The sequence below is a fragment of the Lineus longissimus genome, chromosome 5, assembly GCF_910592395.1.
Source record: "Lineus longissimus chromosome 5, tnLinLong1.2, whole genome shotgun sequence".
Taxonomy (NCBI): domain Eukaryota; kingdom Metazoa; phylum Nemertea; class Pilidiophora; order Heteronemertea; family Lineidae; genus Lineus; species Lineus longissimus.
This window is the reverse complement of record NC_088312.1, coordinates 2,135,207-2,158,681: the sequence shown is the minus strand read 5'-3', so window position 1 is coordinate 2,158,681 and position 23,475 is coordinate 2,135,207. Positions and strand designations below refer to the sequence as shown.

At 40.4% G+C, this 23,475-nt stretch overlaps 1 protein-coding gene across 3 annotated transcripts in view; it reads right to left on the bottom strand.

Moving 5' to 3' along the window:
- The window catches only part of LOC135487544 (cGMP-inhibited 3',5'-cyclic phosphodiesterase 3A-like), a 55,622-nt gene extending 32,374 nt beyond the window's left edge, over positions 1 to 23,248 (bottom strand). For 2 of the 3 annotated variants that reach the window (XM_064771325.1, XM_064771326.1), the window contains exon 1: positions 22,439 to 23,248. In XM_064771325.1, the coding sequence (XP_064627395.1) occupies positions 22,439 to 23,248 (810 nt within the window). Of the gene's footprint in view, positions 1 to 19,280; positions 19,452 to 22,438 lie in introns of those variants that run through there. The other variant, XM_064771328.1, reaches the window with a different exon arrangement.
- Positions 23,249 to 23,475: the final 227 nt, after the last annotated feature.

Genomic DNA, 23,475 nt, shown 5'->3' with positions numbered 1-23,475 from the left:
CAGCCTTGTCAAAGTAAACAAAATCTATGTTTGCTTGGCAACATATTAATATTGCTACCGACATGATATCGTGCCAATCTCAGCCATAAAACCATGTAATGCACTGTTCCATAACATACAGACATATCGGAACCAATCCAGACTCTTTTCACTTGTCGCTGCTTTATCAATTCCGCCATTATATGATGATGGCGCCAGTCACTTGCCTGAATAGGGCAGTAGGACTTGTTGGTCCAATTCTGGACTGCTTTTCCAATGGGTCATTAATCTTGGACAGCTATGGGTAACCCTGGAGAACAATTCCCAGCTTGCCGAGAATCTGGTAGGCTTTCCACCCTGCTGAGCTGGCCTATCCTTGGAGAAGAAATTTGATCACATTACTCGTAAAAGTTCACTTTCAGTGCAATGACTATTGATCACAAATTAAGTACACATGTACCCCTTGGTCAGATGATCTCAGGTACTGAAGTTTGGTGCGATCTGATTTGCCGTTTGGCCTCCAGGGAGGGGGCCAAATCCTAAATTCTTCAAAATGCCATTATTCCTAGTAATGACTTGCCCGATTGGCACCAATTTTATATCATAGGTACATCTAATTCTAACAACCATTCAATGTGTCACCCGGGTCTTCTTTGATTTGACCTACTTTTCAAGGTCACAGAGGTCGAATGTACTGTAAATTGGCCATTTTGGGGAAATTGTAATTGCTTGGACCTACATCAAACCTAACACTACATGACACAATACCATGCTCTTTATCCATCTTTCCTCCACGTGAGGTGAGCACAATGGCCCTGGCCATTTTTTGTACCTGTTGTCTGTGCAAGGGCAAGCAAAATACCCCACCTAGTGAGAAACGTGTGAAGTTTACGATGGTTGATGGACGATACCTCTGGCTGCTAAGCCATCATGGCGCTATAGTAGGGTTTCAGTGACTTGCCTACTGACGTCAAGGGGCTTCCCAGCTTCGTTTGTAAATACAATCAAACATATTGTTTGACCACTGATCAATAACAACCAAGTCATGCCACCTCGATACCGTGGAGCCTAATAACACGAGGTTTATGCGGATAAATCAGTTCACTTGTTATTGGCTTATCGATCTTGGTGGCTCGTCGACGGGTTCTCGATATTGCCGTGGTATGACTATTAAAAAAAGGACCAGCCTTCTTGTGAGAAAAGCCACAGAGCTCAGTTGGTGAGCAGATTATGCTTAGGACTGATGTATCCTGGCCTTGTATCACCTTTGTTGACCGAGAAAGCAAATTGTCGGATACATGTATGCCTGTCCAGCTAGACTAGAACTTTTCTTATATCAACAACAACATTTCTATTCTATGAAACGACATCAGAGGAACTAAATGTCATCAAACATCACTACTGACCCAGATAAACACTATCACAGTGTATTAATATTTGATCACCAGCTGATAAAACTAGCAATAATCTTCCCCGAGTCTTCATTGCCTGGAAACTATTGGCAGGAGCCTGACAACGCTATCAATATTCACCGTTGTCAGAAACAGGATGGAATCGCTAGCCATTCGGCCAGTACATGGGCTTATGAATGCCTCACTTTCCAGTTATTAGTTCTCTGGTACCGCAATCGATAAAGCATTGACAAGTGTGATTTGTTCCGATTGGTTTCTATTTGTCTGTATGTGATGGAACAAGCGATGCATTAACTATTTTATGATAGAAACAGGTTTGGCGTGATATCATGTCAGCAACAGTGATAATATGCTGTCAGGACATTTTTTCAAAGTCTCAGTATTCTGAAACTGTTAAGAAACGTGCCATAGTTACAGCCTGACGGCGAATTTACGCCATTTGACCTCTGTGACCTTGACAAGAAGGTCAAATTAAAAACCTGTGTGACATATACTGTATGGTGGTTAGATGTACCCATGATATCGAATTGGTGGCAATCGGGCAAGAAGTTAAGGAATAATCACATTTTTAAGGTTTTTGGATTTTGCCCCCTGGTGGTCAAGTGGTGAATCATATTGGACCAAACTTCGGTCCCTGAGATCACCTGACTAAGGGGTGAATGTGTACCAAATTTGGTATCAATAGTCATTGCAGTTTAGAACCGTGCCATCGTTACATCCTAACGGCCAATTTACACCATTTGACCTCTTGTGACCTTGAAAAGGAGGTCAAATCAAAAACCCGGAGGATATATGATGCACCTTTGCTAGAAGTACCTACCATATTTTTTTCAAAATTTCCCGACTACTATTAAGGGAGATATTGCATATTTTCACTTTTAACGTTTGGCCCCCTGGTGGCCAAACTATGAAACGAATCGGACCGAAACTTAGTCTCCAAGGTGTCATTACATAAGGGTACATGTGTACCAAGTTTCAACTCAATAGCTCTAACAGTTACGAAACGTGCCCTGCTAACGGACGACGGACGACGACGACGACGACGACGACGACGACGGACGACGGACGCCACGGTATGGGATAAGCTCACCTCTGCTAAGAGGTGAGCTAAAAAGGACCTAAGTTTTATGTCTCAATCGTAGGAAGAAGCAATTTAGGGTTGATTGTCTTGCTCAAGGATAAAACAGGGATGATCCTCCCGAGAGTCGAACCAATGACTCCCGATTACAAGCCCAGAGCTCGACGCCACTGATCCTCCTGCTTTATATGACTGAAAATAGGTCACTTTCCCTTGAAATTTCCTTGAGAAGACAGCTTAACCGACTTAATCTGATTTTGCCAATAAAGGGCTGCTGTGTCCAGGTTAACCAGCCATTATCACCCTTGGTTACTCTATGAACGTAACAAATGTCAGGAATGCAGATAGGCCGAGGCGGCAATGGACGCAACTACGTGAGATACACACACGATTACCATGGAAACGCAATATAACAGACTTACTTTTCATGGTTTCTAACGACAATTTTCCACAGCGATTAGGGGATTAGTAGACTAGTCTATTAGTCTATCAAATCTCTTTCATACAGACCATTGGGAAAATGCCACTGCGGATGTATGAAATTTAATAAAAGGTCTGTAACTGCAACAGACTCTGCCCATGATGTTTCTCTGATTGATCAGATAACAAAATTGCTATTTCCTAATGAATGTTGACCCCTCCACGACAAGGCTATTAATCAATCACGCAGAACACTTGGTAAACTACATTTCACCCCAAACCTTGAAGGATGCGAACCAATCACTAACTTGGTGAAGAAATCAATATCAGTCGGATTATGCAAATATTTATTCGCCTATAACAAGGGACAGTCAAACAACCTGTCGATTTCAGCCTGAGAGATGGCCAGATGCCCTCAATCTCGTAAATCTCAAATTTCAATCAAGATCTTTTCGATTGAATAAACAGAAGCTGAAGTGATCAACCAAATTAATCTTGTTTATGTCTTCGTGTTCTATTATAGACATGGTCATTACCACATTCAACAACAAATGAATGAATACAATTTTTAAACTTTATTTGGTAAAGAATTGAAACCATGCACCTTTCTTGCAGAGGGCAACATGTACTGTAAATCACAAGATAATTTGAAATTGAGAACGAGACCCAAACCATCAACAAGGCTACTTCCCTTGTCAATTCCTATGATTACGATGAACATGTCACTCGGACTCGCCAAAAAGGTCAGAGGTCGAACTCCTTACAACGTGCCCTTACCAGACAACCAATATGGATCAGTGACCTTCAAACAAGGAATGAGACCCAAGCCATCCAACCATGCTATTCCCTTGTCAATTTCTCTGATGACGACGCACATGTTACACAGACTTAGCCCAAAATATCAAAGGGCAATTTCCTCGAAGTGCTGGCTTATCTACCATTGTGCAAGACATGTGAACACACATATTGATCATCTTATCGCATGATTGATAGGACAAGTGTGGAACACTTAGACAACCTATCAAATATTTTGTTGTACATCGCATTATGATGGATGATTTCAGTGGGAGTTGTGCAAGTTGGATACGTATTTGAACTTTTAACTCAGTCTTTTTTTCATAAGCAGCAATGCAGATGGAGCTGAAATTAAATCTTTCACGTAGAAGCATCTTCATGTCAGATGTTCCCCAGTCTGTTTGCTGTTACTCTCCTAAAACACCCCAGCACTGAATTGGATGGACAGCCTCAGTGTCTACACCTTCAAAAACTCTTCCTATAAAATATCTACAAATGCTATTTACTTTCTCTGTCAGCAACTTAAGTCAGAATTCTGTAGTAAGGCTACCTGAAGCGATCATGTTCAACTCAAGGATATTTTTTAACCTTCAAATCTCCAGGATATATCTCCAAGTTTCTAAGTTTCAAGATAAACCATTCGCCACCTGTTTAGCGGCACCAGCTCTGGCATTCAAAGCAACAACTTCAGTTGTAGGGTGTTGACCCAGTTGCCAGATACATCACTCAATTCAACAGATCAGAGAAAGCTGTTTGATTTGCCGGGAGCGGTTTTCCTCAATTCTCAAGATAATAATCTTGAGTATAAACTTGACGAGCCATGTCTGCTTCAGGCACAAGAGTTGCTAAATGACGTTAAGGAGATCCATTCCGCATGCCAATACAGACTTTGCTGCTGCGTTTTTGAATAGTTAGATGTGGGACAAAGAAAAGGAGCGGTTTTTGCCATCATTTCTAAGGATGGCAATTCCTCCTTAAACGACATTACGCATCCAAACGGTCGTAACACTGGAACATAAACCAGCGACCCAGAGGATTTCATTACACCAGACTCCAAACCTCATGTGGTAGAGATGGGAAATTAAGTGACAAACTGCGAGCATTTAACACGCATAATACCTCATAGCCCCCAAATGTCTGAACAAAATGGCTTTTTGGCTGCCACAGGAATACCTCACAGATGAACCATTATACTTCTTATCTACTGGAATGGGTTGAGACAAATAGAAATTAAGTTTTAAGCACACCGCACACATTTGGGTGAGATGGGTGAAGTAACTGATTTTGATGACATGAATCCCTGAAATTAGCGATACCTCACAATTATCATACATGTCATATCCTCACAGCCCTGCACCCATATCAGAAATTCTCGATATGCCAGACAATTTTTTAAGACACCGCATGTACATTGCCTTAATTAATCATCACTGACAATCTTATCAGCGCCGCCATGGAAGAATAGCACTGACGATGATACTGCTCAGGAGACGCGATATAGGCTAGGAAATGACTGAAATATGCTGTCATCAAGAGAGAATGTTGGCAAGGAAAAACAGGGAGGCAGGAAAGGAAAACTGGAGCAAGCCAAGTGAAAATGGCGTTGGATGCCACACACTGGGGAGACCTAAGAGCATGCATTGCTTGCTGTGCCTGAAGATGACAACCCCAAGGAAAAGGAAGAAGGACATGCCACAGGCAACCTGGAGAAGTTTCACAGAGGCAGGGGCCAAGTGCAAAATGTGAAATCGTCAATAATGACTGCTCATCCTCCCGGCCACTTTCTCAAGGTAAAATGGCAACCCTTCTATCTGTGTGTCAATTGTAATATCATTTAATATCGCAACAGCTATGGAAATGGCAACGCCCATTTACTCCAACTCATTACCGGGAAGGCGGCCAAAAAAACATTGACATTTTACCATACAATATTTACCACAGCAGCCATGCCTTTTTCATCACCAATGTTTAGGCTCAACAGCAAGGAAAGCCAGGGCAGAATGACAATAGTCCCTGAGTAATCTACGGGATCCTACTGGACTTATTTTTCCTCCATATCCAAGCAACGCCTCATAAATTATGCTGACATCAGCTCTTAGTTGTTTTTCTACATCATCATCAAGACTAATTGGTGCATCCCTGGGGTGCAGTCAAGTCGAAATTCAATGCAAATTTAAAAGCAATTAAGCAAGTTTCTACGTGAATAAATGATCTAGTTTTAATTGACTTTCATTACCTTGCTTCATGACCTTTCCAGTTCACTTTGCCAATGTATTGAGCATGATTATGAATTTGACCTTTTCATAATAATCTTAATGCAAGAGAAGAGGATAATTTGCCTTGTTGAGTTTGGCTCTCTCTAAGCTATTGCCCAAGACACCGAATGACTTATCTTGCTGGAGCTTTCCTGATTTCGGTGACCTTACCAATGTCAGCCAAACTTGGTGTGGTCTTATGCTAAGTTGAAGCCGACATTTCTCCCAAAACTCGACCATGGGAGCAGTATACCAAATGTTACAACTTGCCCACAGTTCTGGAGGAGACCTAATTATGCTCTATGCTGATAGGCTGTTCGCTCCTGAGCTTTTAGTGGACTGGAAATTTATCCCCCTCGACTATATGGATGCTAGACGTCATATTCCTCACCTCTGACAATATGAGCCGACAAATTCAATATGTACAGGGAACGCTACCGGAAGTTGTGCTACTTCCTGGCTTGCCTGGTGCATATTGTTGAGGCTTCAATGTTGTGATGACTTATCAGACAGATGATCAATCCTTTGATGCACTTTTCTGTTGAATATGTATATAGTCTGTGCGTGAGGGCTTTGTTATTAGATATATTTCAGTAATGAACCCCGGGACCTTATCCTAGAGTACTCCACCACTAAATACCATCCAGTTGTTCCAAGGAAGATTTACGGATCTATTTTGAGCCGAAATGATTTTACACTTTTCCAGCGAGCACCTTGGAAAGGCAATGAGGAGATAACAGTGAAGAACAACATTCCTTAAAAACACTTCCAGGCACTTCTTCAAATGGCATATGATGAAAGTCAAGTTCCGATCGCCCAACATCATCATTATATTGAAACAAATCAACATGCCTAATCATGAGGACCTGATAACATTATAGAAACAATTACATATGAGCAAGTTAGTTAATCAACCAGCCTTTCTCACTAACACAATTCCCTGCGGAAAAAGGCAATATTCTAATCTTCCCTGGTAGCATTATGATCTCCAGATTGGGTTATGGAACAGACTCAATGCAATCAGGGCAAAAAATATGGCATATATGTAATTACTCTGAAACTGGAATTCATCAACTTCAACTCATAAGTCGACACTGTGTTAGGTCATTCAGGGTTTTTAGACCAAAACTTGTCTTGACTTTGCAGTTAAAAATATGATTGCAGTGCTCCCAATGGATTCAAGTTGCAACTTCCTAATTCAGCTGCCATGATTACTTCTGACAATAGTCGTAAACTGCACTCATCTTTACTCTATTTTCTCCTTGAGTTAGCTTCCTACCAATGACTGGCAAGCCCCTGCATCCGGAACCTTGTCCCCTATGGGCTTCTGCCAATTTATTATGCAGTTCCTGTCAAAGATGACAGTCTGTATTTGTCTCACGGGTTGCTGCCTGTGGTCAATTATGCTCAGGAAGAGTCTTGATTGAATGGATATTGTCAGGACCCCAAATACCAAAGGTGGCTTGATACAGCCCTGTCAAACCATATATTTTGTGTTCGAAGGGAACCCTATATTTTGGCTCTGTTGTAATCAGACCATATGGGCTCCATCCTAATTCTCATATGACACTGCCTCACATGTTGATCACCTGAACGACAGTCACAGGTTCATTAAAAGGACAAAACCCTTGGGCACCAGGCATAGACGAGCCTGTCACAGCACGGAAATTGACTACAGGAAATATAGAAGGAGGGAAAGTGCCGCAAGCATATGGCATGACGTCAAGCCAACAATAAAGCATATTACATCGGAAACGGGTAATATTGATTTTTGTAGTCTTGTGGCGGGTTTTCACTATGATCAGCGAATGAAGTTATAACTTATAGCAAAACCGAATTCGCTGAGGGGCCACATTCACCCATGCACCCTTTGAAGGCTCAAGAGGAGGTCGAGTTACAATGGAACCAATCTTGTCTGGTAAGATTCAATGAAAGCATACATACACCAGTATTATTATTAAGAGGGGAGAGGGGTTCCGAACATTTTGTCTCTCATGACATCAAGCAGTATTGAGATGACCCCTCACAGCCCGAGGAATGAGGGAAACAAGTCAATAAAGAATCGTTTGCAAACGAACCTGTCTACCATCTTCCGAAACATTTTTCTGATGCTTACCTGAAAGTAGACAAAGAGGGGAAAACGTTAGATAGGAATATGGTGAAAAGAACGGTGTAGTGATCAAGGCAATACTGCCCAGTTTCATGCAAAAACACCACCACTGCATGGATGGACAGGCATAGTGTCTTCTTTTGTCTTGGAAGAAATCTTCCATGATGTTGCTATGCAACGCATAAAGCAACGTGTATCTTCATGTACTCTCCCTCATCAGGGTAGACTTACATCACCACCTTTGCCTTATTGTCAATCCTTACGGGCAAGAACAAGTTTTGTTATCTTTTACAATATTTTCAATAGTTTTAGTGTTGATAACGGAATAATGAAAAGGCACCCCCACGGATAACTTTCAAGTTTTCGCGATCATAACATAACATACACAAACTTAACTAGTAACAAAGTGCTGGAGCCCTGGATGTGCAAATCATCAGCTCATAGCTCTGGCAATCTGCGTCATAGCAAAGCTAAAATCAATAAGACCCAAAGACTTAAACATCCAAGAGAAGAAAGACATAGCCTGGAAAATGACAAGTGCTACTTTGGGAACGAATCTTTTAAAACCTTGCTTTGGCCTGGAAAGCCACCTGCAAGGAGATGCGCTGGACTCACCAATCTAAGACAGTTTCTGAATATGCAAGCCAAGCCTGTAGGTTCATAAACTCTTTGCCTCGTTATTTTTTTCTCACCAGGCTATGATCGTAGTGATGATACCACATTGCTCGACACCAAAAGAATCCTTACGCACCACATAACAGTAGGGGATGCCAAAAAGAAGCCAGACATCGACTTTGATCGTCCAAAAGTTGTCATCAAGAATGGAAAATCCACTGAGGGAAGCGCTAGTGACGACTATTGGAACTGTTGATAGGGAATACATTCTTTTATCCGCAGCTAGATTGAGTAAATAGGGCTTAGGCCATACCAATTTAATTGTTAGTTTATAGGCTTTATACAGGCCTTAAAATTCATTTCAAATACAGACTGGTTGTTCATTTCACCATTGTCTGCCTTTTGTAAAATCGGAGCATATCAATTTCTTCTATTATGTCCTGGTGTCATTTTAGGCTCATCTTCTGTGCGACATGCGACTCATTTTGTCGTGGTGGGTCACAAATAAGGTACAGTAGTTTTTGCCAAAAAAGAACACGTTTGCCAGTTTGACAGCAGGTGGTATAGAAATATTTACGGGATGAGGTATGAGAGAAGTATGAGGAAATATGTTAAACAATGAACTATTAAATTGGTATGGCCTTATTGGCCAAGAACAATATTAGGGCTGCTTTTCCCTTGTTATCCTCCAGTGACATTTCACATCAAAGAATCTTCAGAAATGTCAGTCTGATTTTACCCATATTTAAGTAAGTTCTGCTGGTTTTAAAGGTTTAAGATTATGGCATTAGCTCCTTCTTTTCGTTTATAATCTGGTTCAGTCGGGAATGATGGACATATGAACTTTGAACATTCAGTACTGTATAATGTTAACTAAATTACAAAGCTTTGTTGATATTGAGGTCATGTACATTTCCCTGGTTTTAAAAAGGTTTGGGATTATGACGGTAGCCCTTTCACTGACTGCTGCTCAGTATTGAACTACATTGTAATCATAAGACACCAAATGACTTGCTTCCGAGAGCCACTTTCTGGCCATGGACCAATAAGAGAGCCACTTTCTGGCCATGGACCAATAAGAGAGCCACTTTCTGGCCATGGACCAATAAAGGTACCCCAAGCAAATAGACGAGCTCGGTTGACCTGGGTCATTATTTTGATGATCGTACTTATGTGTCAGGTGGTTTGTATGATGTCCTGTTAACTCTTACACTCCCAAGGGGTAATAATTCCGAATAGTACAGCCACATATAGAAACTCACTCTTTCAAACACCATGGATGGCCTCCATGTAGAAATGAGGGGAACGAGTTTACAATCCCCGATCACACCCCAAAAAAAGGTCATCGGTTGACTAACGAAGCACCACTGTTCAATGGATTTATAGTTGAATGCGATCAAACTACGTCATTTCCGATCGGGGATTGTTAATTTTAACCAAATGAGGTTGTTGATGTTTGGGTATCATGATCACATATGTCATGGAGGGTGCACACAGAGACCACCCACAGCCATCTAAAGTGTATTGATACAGCTGAAAGGGTTAATACTTGGAACATGTCTTGTCCATTAAAGGGATGAGGTCATGTGTCCACATTATTGGACAAGTTCAATTTCCGGGGCTGAAATATTCCCACCTCAGTGTCAACCAAGACCCAGCTCCACAGTTAGAAATGCAAATGACTTGCCATTTCAAAATTTTTCACCATTTCACATATTATTTGGATGACTGCACATGTACATCTATTTAGAGATAAGGAGGTGTCTATTTTGCTATACAAAATACACTAGCTGTCCACTCAGGCCAAGGACTGTCCACATGAAGGACATTTCCTTGGTCAGATTATTCATAGCTGTCAGACCAGACATGGTGGGAAATGCATTCACATCCATAACAAGCTATTTGATAGGAATTCATATGAAGTGCAGATCTAAGATGATAAATACTGCCTTTAATTGCCAGCTGATGCTATGTGAAGAAAATGTCAAATACAACTCACCAAGTTGTCAGCATGATCAGCCTCTCAGATTGGTATTGAGAATTTTGCTAAATAATCCAAAATTTGAGTGCTAAATAATTCAAATTTGAGAAGGCCCTGAAGACACTCATTTTTACACACACTTCAGCCCAGTGCAATGCATGGACTGACCCCAAAAACTGTTGGGAGCTAATTGCTCAATTAAGTGTCAGAGTTATGTGACCCAAGCTCCCCACTTCATTCACACTATAATCAGAGTCTTTCAATTTTATATTGAAAGAATCGGCTATAATCCAGTGAAATGTATGGACTAAGCCCCTAAACAGTTGAAGTTAATTGATCAATTAAGTGTCATGTGACCAAAGCTCCCTACTTCATACATGTCAATCATACAAGCCATAGTATATGTATAGTCAGAAACCACCACATGCACATACCAAATGCTTTTGTATATTAAAGCATAGATATCATGATACCCATCAGAAAAGTGCCATAGTTACACTCAAACGGCCAATTTACGCCATTTAACCTCTGTTCCCTTGAAAATTAGGTCAAATCAAAAACATGTATGATATGTGAGGTATCCTTGCTAGGAGAACCTACCATAAAAATGTTGGGTTCTAACTGCTTCACTTTTTCCAATCGATCATCAGTCTGTTCACATCAATGACAACCCAGTTTGTCAAAACCATCAATATCTCTCCAGAGAAATACCTCAGAGTCACATGCGGGAATCATCCATCAAATTATTGTCAGGATATATGCCAGTGGCCTTGCATGGCATAAGTTACTTGAAAGCTCTGATTTTCAGGTTTGGTAATGTGATTCGGAAAGTGAAGGCCCCTCTCTCCACAAGTACTTCTGCAGTTCCAAACAAATCTAACACCCTTTCCCCCAAATTACCTCAGTATACTACAGTGGCTCAAGGCAAGGCCAAGAACCCCTCTCCTCATAGATTACCTCAGTATGTCTGCAGCTCCAAGCAAATCCAACCCCTCCACCAAATAACCTTGGTAGTTCAGCAGCTCAACCCTCGTGGACTACCACCTACCAGTACTACCAGGGATGACACCCCAACAGCTCGGGACTCTGTCACTGCCACTTCACTGCGGCCATAACATATCAATTCTGCAGCTTTGCACTGAGTTACAATCCGCGTTCCACTGATTCATTGGTTTCCTATCGATCATCGGTAGATGTCGATAATCAGTCAATCGGATCATCGATGTGATCCTACGCATGAACCGTAGTTGCGGTTTACAAGATAAAACAGCGAAGGAAGTTATTGTCTATCATTAGGGAGGCTTAGCTGTCAGGGTTGAATAGGTGGGTACTGGTGATTGATCCATGACATGATTCCATTATCTATTGAGCAGGTTCATTGGATTTCGATGGAAGGCATGGCTGGCCTACTACTACGAGCCTGGGGCAAACCTCATCAAACTCTCAGCTATTTTTAGGGCCTAAAGTGAATCAGAAAATTGAGTGACAGTCATGTTCCTGTAGTATGGTGTGTAATGGACCAAGGCGCAGATGCCCTTCGATGATAATGTAATCTAGAGAATGATTTGGTTTTTATGTTTATGGTCCATTACTACCTCATTAGGATATAAAGCACCAAATATAAAGTCTAACAACTGTTTTAGTAGACACCAGGGATCACCTTCACCACAACCAATGCCCAAGTTGATTTGGACACTTGAACGCCACTGGTTTAACCAATGAATGGGGTCATCACTGGCACTTCACTAGGGTTTACCAGAGCGCTGGAAGCTTTCGCTGAAGTAAACTTTTCCACTAGCATTTCACTGGCTACCATTGGTAAACATTGGTTTTAACTAGGTTTTTCCAAATGGAGACATTAGAACACCAAATGATACTGTTACACCAGCTCGAGGCCTTCAAGAACAAGAAAAGTTCACACTTGGAGAAATTGCATCAGTCCTTGAGAGGATAGGATGGCAGTGGACAACGGTTTATAAATGGGAAAGGCATGTTCGGGCCTGGTGAAGTTGGATGTGAACAGAATTGATTACCACCTCAGAGTGATTTGAGCCCATCATGACATGGAGATTCTGAGAGGTGGTTAAGGGAAATCTATCAGTTGCTTGGAGATTTGTTCGCACAATGGAAACGTCCATGGTCTATCTGATAATAGAAGGCGTAATATAACCACGACAGAAGGAAACTGAAAGGGTTCTTATCAGCTTTTGAATTCTTCATAAGATTGGTGCGATTGTCACAGAGTCTTTGAGGAGTGCAGGTCACATATCACATATGCTGCACTGAGTCGGGTTATACAGCAGTTCCTATAGCTCAATCCAATCACTATCAGAGCTCACAAGTGTTGGATAAATATCATAAGAGGCATTGCAAGGGCATACTTGGAATCAACAATATACATGTACATGCACACATGTAACGTGACCAGGAAAACTCTCAGCAACATCTCCATTTGGCTAAAAGAACTTCCTGATTTCAAAGCACTGAAGAAAGCACTAAATTCTTTCAATTCCATTTTCATTGGAAGGGCATATAAGGGATACTGTTTGGCTAGCCAACCTTTTGATTACAGATTGCTAGCATTGCCTTTCATTCACAAAAATCAAAACACAATTTCATTCTCATAGTCCTTAAGTGGGCCTTGGGAATGTTCCAATTGCAGAAATATTAAATCACGACTTAATTATGTCTTATTCAATTCCTATCATAACTTCACAGTATTGAACACCTCAAGTAGGCCACTCCAACATTAATCCAATATTTATGCCAAACACAGGTTTATTTGTGCAGTTTGCGATTAGTAAGTAACATTATTTCATGAACATACGCATTATTATGCTATGGGCAACATTGTCATTAAAATCTAGAAAAATATCCAACGCGTGCCAGGGGAAAGCCTAGTGGGCTGAAAGCATGAAAACAAATGGAATTCACAGAAATTTTTTATCTTGAAAGTTACATTGTTCATATCTAAAAGTCATTGAATATGTTGCACCTAAAAGAGAACCCCTAGCAGTACTCCCTCTGAAGAATAGACCGACGTGAACTATAGCCTTAAGGTACTGCCAATACGAAAATAATGTAACATACCTCACGAAAACTTGGAGGAAAGTAATAATATATCGCACATTCACACCCATGTAGCCATGCCATCTTGACATCCAATCCAATCTAGTTTGTTCTGTTAGCCAAAATATGTGAAAAGGTATCCGAATTCACATTTGAACTGCATGAAATTCCGATTCCGTCACCATACCGATGTGAGAATGCCTTGTGACCAAATGCATTAGATGTCCACTCTTCACTTAGTAGACAGAAAATACCTTTCCACTTCACTTACACAGCATGTAAGTGTAGGCCTACTGGTATACACATTTGCAGTGTTTTACTCGAGACTTACGTAAAAGGGACTAAACGTTTGCTTCGTATAAGAGCTTTCAAGAAACGTTTTAGGTCCACCTCATTTGTTTTCTTGTTAACGTTTCAGGACAGATATTGCCGACAGTCAATGAAGTTCAATCAGCACCTCCATACAAGTGTTCTCAACCCAACTGCACTTCAGATTCAATTCAACTAATGTCTTTTATTCGTCTTTTCCAGATGAAAAAATAGGCAATGTGGTATAAAATCAAACCGTGAGGTATGCCTTGAGGCTGTTTAAAAACTGTTGGTATATATACAGGGCACTTACAAGTTCAAATTCAAGTAAGTTTATGGGCGACTTATAAAAAAAATTCATATCAATGGAAGATTACAATGAACTGATGCAGGTTGCATAAAAAGACAGGCAAAAGCTAGTAAGAGACACTATTTCGTGCCAGAGAATTTACTTACTTTATCAAGTTCCACATATTTTTCATATTTTTTTCTCTCAAAACCACTCAACTTCTACCGATACAGGTAATAATTTTACACGACTGCTATTAGAACTGCCCTATGGTTGTTAATGCGAATTCACTGTAATTTTCTGAGTGGTTATATGAAACGAGCGGTGCAGAATAGAAGGCTTTAATCAGGCAATATGTCGATTACATGCATCAGGGAACATCTGCCAAGATCCCAGCCATGAGTACTGCTAATGCTTTCTTCAAGAACTTGGAGCACTTGGAGTTTCCAAATACTGTGTCAATGCTATTGCGTCTGTTACACATAAGGGCCGTTTAGACGACAGGCGAAAAGACCGCATTCGGATCGAATCTGGATGAATCCGGATTAAAACCACCCAAGGCGATGGTACCTTTTTAGTCCGGATGCAACCACATTGATCCGGATCTTTTTGCGTTTACACGACGAAAAATTAATCCGGATTCGGGACGCATCCGGATTTTTTCGCGTCGTCTAAACGGCCCTATAGGTATAGGCATATCTGAGATGGGCCCTTTGTACAGGCGCAACCAGCCAAGTAGCGTTGATGGGCTTCGCACCAGCTGATACAAAAGCTTATGAAAATGTCTTACTTGTATCATATCAACACCAAGGTTTTGAACTGATGAGACGTATATGTGCATTTTTAGCAAGATTTGCCCAAATTGCTATCAGGGAAAAGCAGCAGTGTCATACGCTACTGGGGAAAAGGGGTGTTAATGGCCCTTTCAATTTCAAACAACAGGACCACAAAACCACAGGTACATCTTCCCCGCCCTCACTTCCAGTTGATCCGGACTGGCTGTCTAAAACGTGGTGAACGAAAGAAGAAAGAAGAAAACTTCCAGTTGATGTATTCACATACTTTTCATTCGGACCCCATCAATCAAAGCACAGACATGCCATGTTGATGTGCAGAAACCTGGTATCGGCGCACAATTCACTCATCGCTAATATCCGGAGCAGCAGATTACTGGGCACCTGTATCTCATTTCATAAGGATGATGATGACTTTTCTACTCCTGTACTGACGTCATTCAGATCGAAAAAGCTACGTACTCTTAGGCTTGTGCCGATGGAGATAGCAGAGATTGATGATACAAATGACTAAACTCTTGTACACAATGATATTAGTGAAATGTGTTTACAATATTTTAAAATCCATTTTTACAAAACACTTGTAAGTACTCAATAAGATTTGTTGGATTAATGTTTAAAATGCTAGGCATTTGAAGGGCCCCTTAATGAGCACAATGCCTTGATCCCTCACCACAATGTACAGAAAAATAGAGAGTGGCTAATCCTTTGTGCCCAAGAGCTCAATGCATGCTAATTGAACCAATTGACTTTGAATAGATTAGGTGTAAGTACTCATTCTGATGATTAGTCCCAAATATGTAGCACAGCAAAAACGCACAGACCCAAGACTGGGTAAAATTATCTCTCCAAGGGGCACCGTGATATTGAATACTTTCTCTTTCTGACAAACAACATTCCTGCATGTTTAGGTGAACTTTTAAGGAATACCATTCCCCAGAAAACCTCATAAAAGATATAATTATATGGAATACCATTTTCTCTATTGCTTGGATTCATGTACTGATCGCCTGAGCCACAAACAGCTCATCAGGTCAGAGCTTCCCCCAGATTTTGTAGCACAGACTAGGAGTCCTATGAGTCGTATCACTCCCTTTGGATGAGATGCTGGCCCATCACAGGTTAACTTCCTACGCAAGCCTGGTACTCATTTATTCACCTGGGCTGCAATGGAGGGTTAGGTTTCTCGCTATCATCATTCCAAGAGTTGATCCATGGTCTCCTGATCATAAGTATGGTGCTAAACCACTTCATGTTTGTTACTGATCTCCGGCCATCGTTTTCCCTGCAAAGAATGACAACCTTTTCTTCCCTTTGAAGATGAATCAACAGATCTATGGCTAATTCGCTTCACCTGACTCTAAAAAGATTCTAACTCTTGAAAACCTCATCAAAATGTGCTATAGCCGATGCAGAAAAACATAAGAAGGATTTTTGATACTCCAAAACAGGTGGTCCATACTTTTTGTAAAGTAAGTAGTCCAGAAATAATTTGGTCACGCAAGGACTTACACATTTCTTTTACTGCTATGAACAGCTACTAATTGGGAGGCAAGGTCAGCTACATTATTAGCACTTTCCTTTACACGCCAAAGAGATCCCAATAAATGCCGCAGAGATGGCCAAATTGCTTGCTGTCATCTTGGACAATCAAGAGACTATGACTATAAAGGATGCGGAGAGGCAGAGATGTCAGCACCAGAAATTCTATGGATGTGAGTAATGATGGTTTGGGGATGCCAATTACTGAGGCCACAGTCCCTTCTTTGGTCATTTTCAAGCCAGCATCAACGAATGATAAGGGTGTAACCTATCTGCCAATATGACACTGTGCCACAAACATGAAAGCTACCCACAAAATGGATTTCAGTGGCAAGTAGTTCAGGTAGAATCTGACGTGCTGAATTGAGCGAGTTAGACAGATGAGATCGCTCAAGTCAGCCAGTCAACATCCACCAAAATTGATAAACATTCTCCAGAAGAGAACATCACTCAAGTCAGGAAGTCTGCTTACACCTTAAATGATTCTGGCCACTGAAAACTAAATTATGGTTTCTTCCATGACATTGTCAGTGAACCGGTAGTGTTTTTTTTGCAATCGGGGTGCATTCAAATATCACGCTACAAGACCCAGTGGACACATCAGTTCTATCAAAATTGATCGGGGCCATGAGGGCCCCTCTACATGACTCGCAGCAAATGAGGCAGCTGGATGAATAGCCGCAAACATCATCACCCATGTTCTCATGCTGAAGCCTCGAAGGTAGATAAAAGCACCTGAGCCGAGTCTCAGAAGATGATGCAGGTTTCTTTGGTGTGAAGAAAAGCTTGAAGCAATCATCACACTCTCACCTATCCTACATCACTAAACTCATCACCTTGAGTATTGCTCCAGTAAGCCTGCATCGCAGAACGCATTCAGGATCAGCTAAGTCAAACAGTTCTAAAGTCTCTCCAACTCATCATTTTGTTTGTCCCCTCTAACAGCAACAGCCAACTTGAGGGTTTCCGTGATTGCTTTGGCAGTATACATTTGAAGAAGTAAAACAATGGAAAGTAACAATGATCATAAAAGTAATGTGGAGCATTTCTATAAGGGAAATCTGCTGTGTTAGACTCTCCCTTTTCAATGTCATTGACAAGAAAATAAATCATTCCAAACCCCCAAAGAATCCTGCATGAGCACTTTCATTGTAAACAACAAACAAACCCTTACAATCAAGCCGGTAAGATAGTATGCAATTAGGTGATTCACAGCTAAGTACTGCACAATTCCAAAGGTTTAAAACCACTTTACAAGCAATGAGGCGAAGGGGAAGATTACCATAGGGACTTGTCCTGCAGTTTTTCCCAACTTGGCAAGACCCAAGAGGTTTTTCATGGGAAATCCCAGTGGCCTTTTAAAAGTCATGCACTGGTTTTATAAAGCTTGTTCTGGTTTAAATCTTGTTTTTGTGACACAGAACCCATGACTGGTAGAACCTTCTTCGTCTTGGGGATGCGTTGAACCCAGAAATAGAACCTGGGACACAACGTCCCCTAACGATTGCTTTTGATTTGGGGAAATGGAAACTTAACTGTTCTGCACCGTACATCTGCCCGACCCTTTCTGTACAGCAAAAAAGCTCTGCAAAGATGAGCCTTGCAGATTGCCATCCTGGCATATATCAATAGTTTTACATCATCAAGGCAAGTTTGAGCACCACGGAACTCAGTATACGCAGGATTTTTTTTCAGTAGGCAACATTGACACCTTTGGTGAAAAATATCAAACACCAGTTATCAAATGCGCATGACATGAACCGAAAAAAAGAAATCCAGCTCATTATTTGCACCAAAAGAGTTACTGAGATTGCTTTAAAAAACGTTTCTTCAAAAGTAGAACGTCCACAAAGAAGATGCCGATCCTATCATAAATGCCATCAGTTCAGCACACAAAGTATAAATGCTCAAAGCGAAATCAATCATACCCCACAAATATTTTTTTCATTTCCCATAGGTGATCAGGCAGACTTTATGAATAGGGCAATGAAAAAAAAGATTCTCCTTCCCGCCTAAATGCCACATAGCTCAGCACAGAGAAAAATAGGTTTAGAAATTTTCCAAAAACTGCCTCAAAAACATTGTCATCTGTTAAGAATGTCCTGACTTTAAATGGTTACGTTACTGTCTACTTTCTGAATGAACACATGTTTCTCTTGTCAAAACATTTATTGATAGATAAAACATACTGCATGGGTTTATTTGCCTCGGGCAGGAACTTCTGAATGGCACTCTAAGATGTTCTCCGGTTGCCCCTATTATGGCGTGAAAGATCATCTCATGCATATTGTTGAAGAATCATGGAATCGCTAGCAAACAACTCAATACAATGTATGTACTTACAACAAATGTGTGGCCAGACATAATATTATTCAACGGTAAACTGCTATATTTCTCACGAAATGCGTATGCAGACAGAGTTTTCACGATTTAAAAGATCGCCTCTTTTTGGGTGTCAAATCAAAAGAGTGTCTGCATTGGTTCAATATAGATTCATTATTTTTGTTGTCATGGAGTGGACACCGGGTAGTTAGTTGAGATTTTTATGATCAGCAGGCGATGTGAATCTGTTATCACCTTTTCGTGTCATCTTAACAGCACTTAAGTATATAATCGATTGCATGCAGCTTACCTGAGAGTGTTCACTGCTAAAGTTATCTGAACTCATGATCAGAACTCTTGCCGTTGCCCAAATATTGGAGACCAAGATTGGTATCTGTCAGCTTTCCAACCAGATTTATCCGGCAGCAACATAAAATGTTTTGTAAGTATACTACATACATGTACAATATGCTCACTCCTTATTGTCCCAAGTATATGCCCAACTGATTAAAATCATTTGATCAATTGAGCAGTAACCCAGTGACCCCATTAGGGATTTCAAATGACGTCAACAAAATGCCATTACATGTCAATTATGGGACATGAACAACTTAATTGATAGTGCGTTGCAACAGCACTTAGTGACGTCAATCTGTGGACGACAATATCAGGGCCTGTGTTCCAGAATACGAGCCTAGACTGAAGTGAGAGAGCCACACAATATCATTGCACAATACTTGTTCAAAGTGACTTGAAACACTATGCTTAAGCAATTCAATATCATCCTAAACAACAGCGACAGGTGCTTTTCAAAATTGGATGAGAGGCTGAATAGAATAGACATGTCCCATCCATCAATTTGTGCAATATTCCATTCAATTGTGAGTTTTCCCACTTTTACAAACCATTCGGTTACATTCAGGCACAGCCTGTATTTTTTGACAAATATGCATATCTCATGGTTTCACTTTCAGCACACAGCACTGAGAAGAAAGCATCTCCTTCAGCTATGATATGCTGATCTAAACATGTACATGTACAATTCTCTCTCATCACCATTGAAGCCACCTTATCACTTTACTTGACTTGATAAAACTGACGCATTATTGTCCGTTATTAATATCATCACAAAAGGATATGACGTCCCCTGACATTTGAATATAAAGAAAAGCTTCATATTCTATGTATGATAATGACCAACAGCACAATACAAATCAGTTTATCTGTCATACAAGAAATATATCATTGCACAACCACCTTCTGTGTAGGACACATATGCGACATGTATACTGCAGTGAACACATGATGTGCGCTTAGTTTACTGATTATGTAAGCTTATATGAAGGTGATATCAGCACTGTCTATTGATGAGGATGACACTTTTTTACTGAAAGGAGAACATCCCTGAAGGAATCTGTCAAATGACATATATGACAGAGTAATGAACATGTAGTACACACAGTAGTCGAAAGCTGTGACGAGAAGGGATTTTAGACCAGTACCAGAAAGTTTGACTGGTAACAACACATCACAAATGAAGAGGTTGCCAAGAGGACCTGTGTCAAATTTCCAACCGAATAACATCATGTCTGCCATGATGTGGCATTCTTTTAACTTATGGCTGATAATAGAAGTTACAAACACCATTGACAAAGACCTGAATAGGCATGTTATGATCCTAATGGGCCTAACTCAAGAATAACAAGCAATTCAAGCTGATCTAAACATGTCTCACAATACAATTCAATAATCCTGTTTGATATCTTGACATAAAATTGGCCTTTTACCAAAAGTCCATTATACAGAGACCTATAGAAGAAAACTGGCTGTTTCAAATTGAAATCGTTGTGTTAGTGGGCAAAGGACACCAAGATGAGAGGTATTTGGTATGTGATTTAAATATGTTTTAAATTGCCATTGTGGTATTGTTAATTTGTGAATTATATCCCATTCTATACACTTCACAGTTAAAATCAAATCACATCTTTTTCAGACATTATGAAAATCAATTAATCAATGGCCCTTGGTCCACTTTCATCATTGACTTCAAAGAGACTTAAAATAAAGTATTTATCAAATCAATATGGAAAAGAGGAACTTTGTTTCATGCTAACTTTACATGATGTTCATCAAAATCTCATAAAAATTGTGAAAATAATAGGCTTGAGCACTAAAAAAAGGGTTATGCATACTTGAGGTGAGGATTTAATTTTATTGATCATGTTGATTGATGATTAGCACCAAATACGGTACATTTTTCACACGTTCTTATTTCGATATTGTAATAGCACGATTTGTGATTCACACAATTCATGTCACTTTATATAATTTACCAACCCTGGATTGGTTACCTAAGAAGAGTACTATATCTGATGTATTCAAGTCTGTAATGGAACTCAGTTGAAATACTGAGCAATTTTAACATGAAAGAGTTACTTTTTTATGCTTTGACTTTAAAGGGTAACTCGTGTCAAATTTCACCATATAATGTTTTAGCTGTTTTTGACAAATGACTACGTCACTTTCTCATAAATTGGTAAGGTTTTCAAATCGAAATGCACATTTTCTAGAAATTAATGGTTTAATCCCGCCCCGACGGCTCGCTTCGATGCCATTTTCGTTGATGACGTCACAACATGAACATTTTCGCGGTCGCGGTGGTTTACATTCAGCGATTTTATGATAAATCTAATCAAAAATGGAAAATTTGAGCTTTACATTTGTGATCAACAATTAAAAACGGACATATTTCCACAAAGTTATAAATCACATCATAGTATCACTTTAAGTATGGCCTTCCAACTTTTGTTACTGGTACGTTCACTCGTTCTCCTCACAAGCTATGTATGACATGATGACAGACAAAATAGCGATGTTAAGAAAACAATGTTTTCAGAATCCTTTCGAATGTTTTCTGGTCATTGTACATGTATCCAGATTCAGGCCAGTATGACCAAGTCTTACACAAGATACCCAAGGTGATTATTCCAATCAATACAATATGTACAATATGTACAATAAAGGAAAGGTGATGTTGACATATATATTGAAAATAATACCATGTATGTAATTGATATACTATAAATTATACTGAGTATAAAATGTATGATGCATTGACAAATACAAATAGTGATCTGGAAGAAACTAAGAGAGTGTGGTGAATGTACAGCTGTTTCTGAGCGATTGATCTTCTTGCAATTGTACACAGGCAAATGTTTCCATTATAGAATCATTGATGGGCACTCGGGACTGACAAGTGCTGTCCTGAATAGAGAGGTGTTCTGATTAGAGAGGTCATATTAAATGAAACAACATGGGCCCAAAACTAGTGCTCTTAAATAGAGAGGTTGTCCTTTGTAAGAGAGGTGTCCGCTAAGGGAGGTTTACCTGTATTTGGGATTTTCCATCCACCCTGTTAAAAGAAAAAGGCAATGATACAGACAATGATTAGAAGCAAGTAATATTTACCTGACTTTTCTGTATGAGCGCAGGGAGAGACGTCCGCCGTCCAGGCCGTGTTGACGAGAATCCATGGGCGCTTGAAGAACTTGAACGCCGACGTTTAATCACTGGTATTTTTCCATCCTGTGTCATGAAATTATTGATTGGGGGTTTGAAAACTGTCTCCATATACTTGGCTGCTATAACCCCTCCGATTCCACTGAAGTAAACGGCAAGAGGTCGCAGGACCTGGGGTAGGTCTGTCAGTGTAACGCATGCCAGGAATCGTGTAAAGCTGACAAAAATGATGACGATTGAGCTCTGGGTGGTTTCGAGGCTCGAGAAAACACTCGCCACACTGACAGATGCCAACACTGAGAACACCACTAAAGGTTGTGAAATGTAGTCCTCCTCTAAACCACTGAAAAAACACTGACCAATAAACTCGCCCACAAAACAGGAACAGAATAAAAAGTAAACACTGGTCGTGCTCCATGTTTTACGTAAATACAGGGCAATCCAGTAGTACCCACACAAAATGCTACAGATGGGCATTGTTAGGCCACAGAATTTTTCAAACACAAACCCCAAATCGCATTGAATGAGATGATACAGTAGCAGACTGAAGAGCAAAGCACTACAGCCATACATCACCCAGCACTGTTGGGCCGACATCTTTGTACTAGAGAGGCCGATCCAACTCAAAACCATACTGTATTTTCGCTGTTCCAATGGCTTCACAAAAATCTGAACATATCCATTGTTTTCTTGCGTCTCCGTGTCTTTTTCGCCCTCATTTCTGGAGCCTCGGCTACTAGACCTGCCATGCATAGCCATCTTTGGTCTTTCGTGCTTGGGGAATTCTGGGTAATTTGCACTCCTGGTTTAAAGGGGAGGCTACACCGTTCGTAATTACCTGTGGTCCAGTTAATAGAAATACACAAATACACAATGCCGTAGTGCAACTATTATAAATACGAATTTGTTGAAAATTGGTATCTATAGTATTTGTATATCTGTCTACACAAAGGCAATGCTGAAAATTATATTCAGTAGGCCTATGT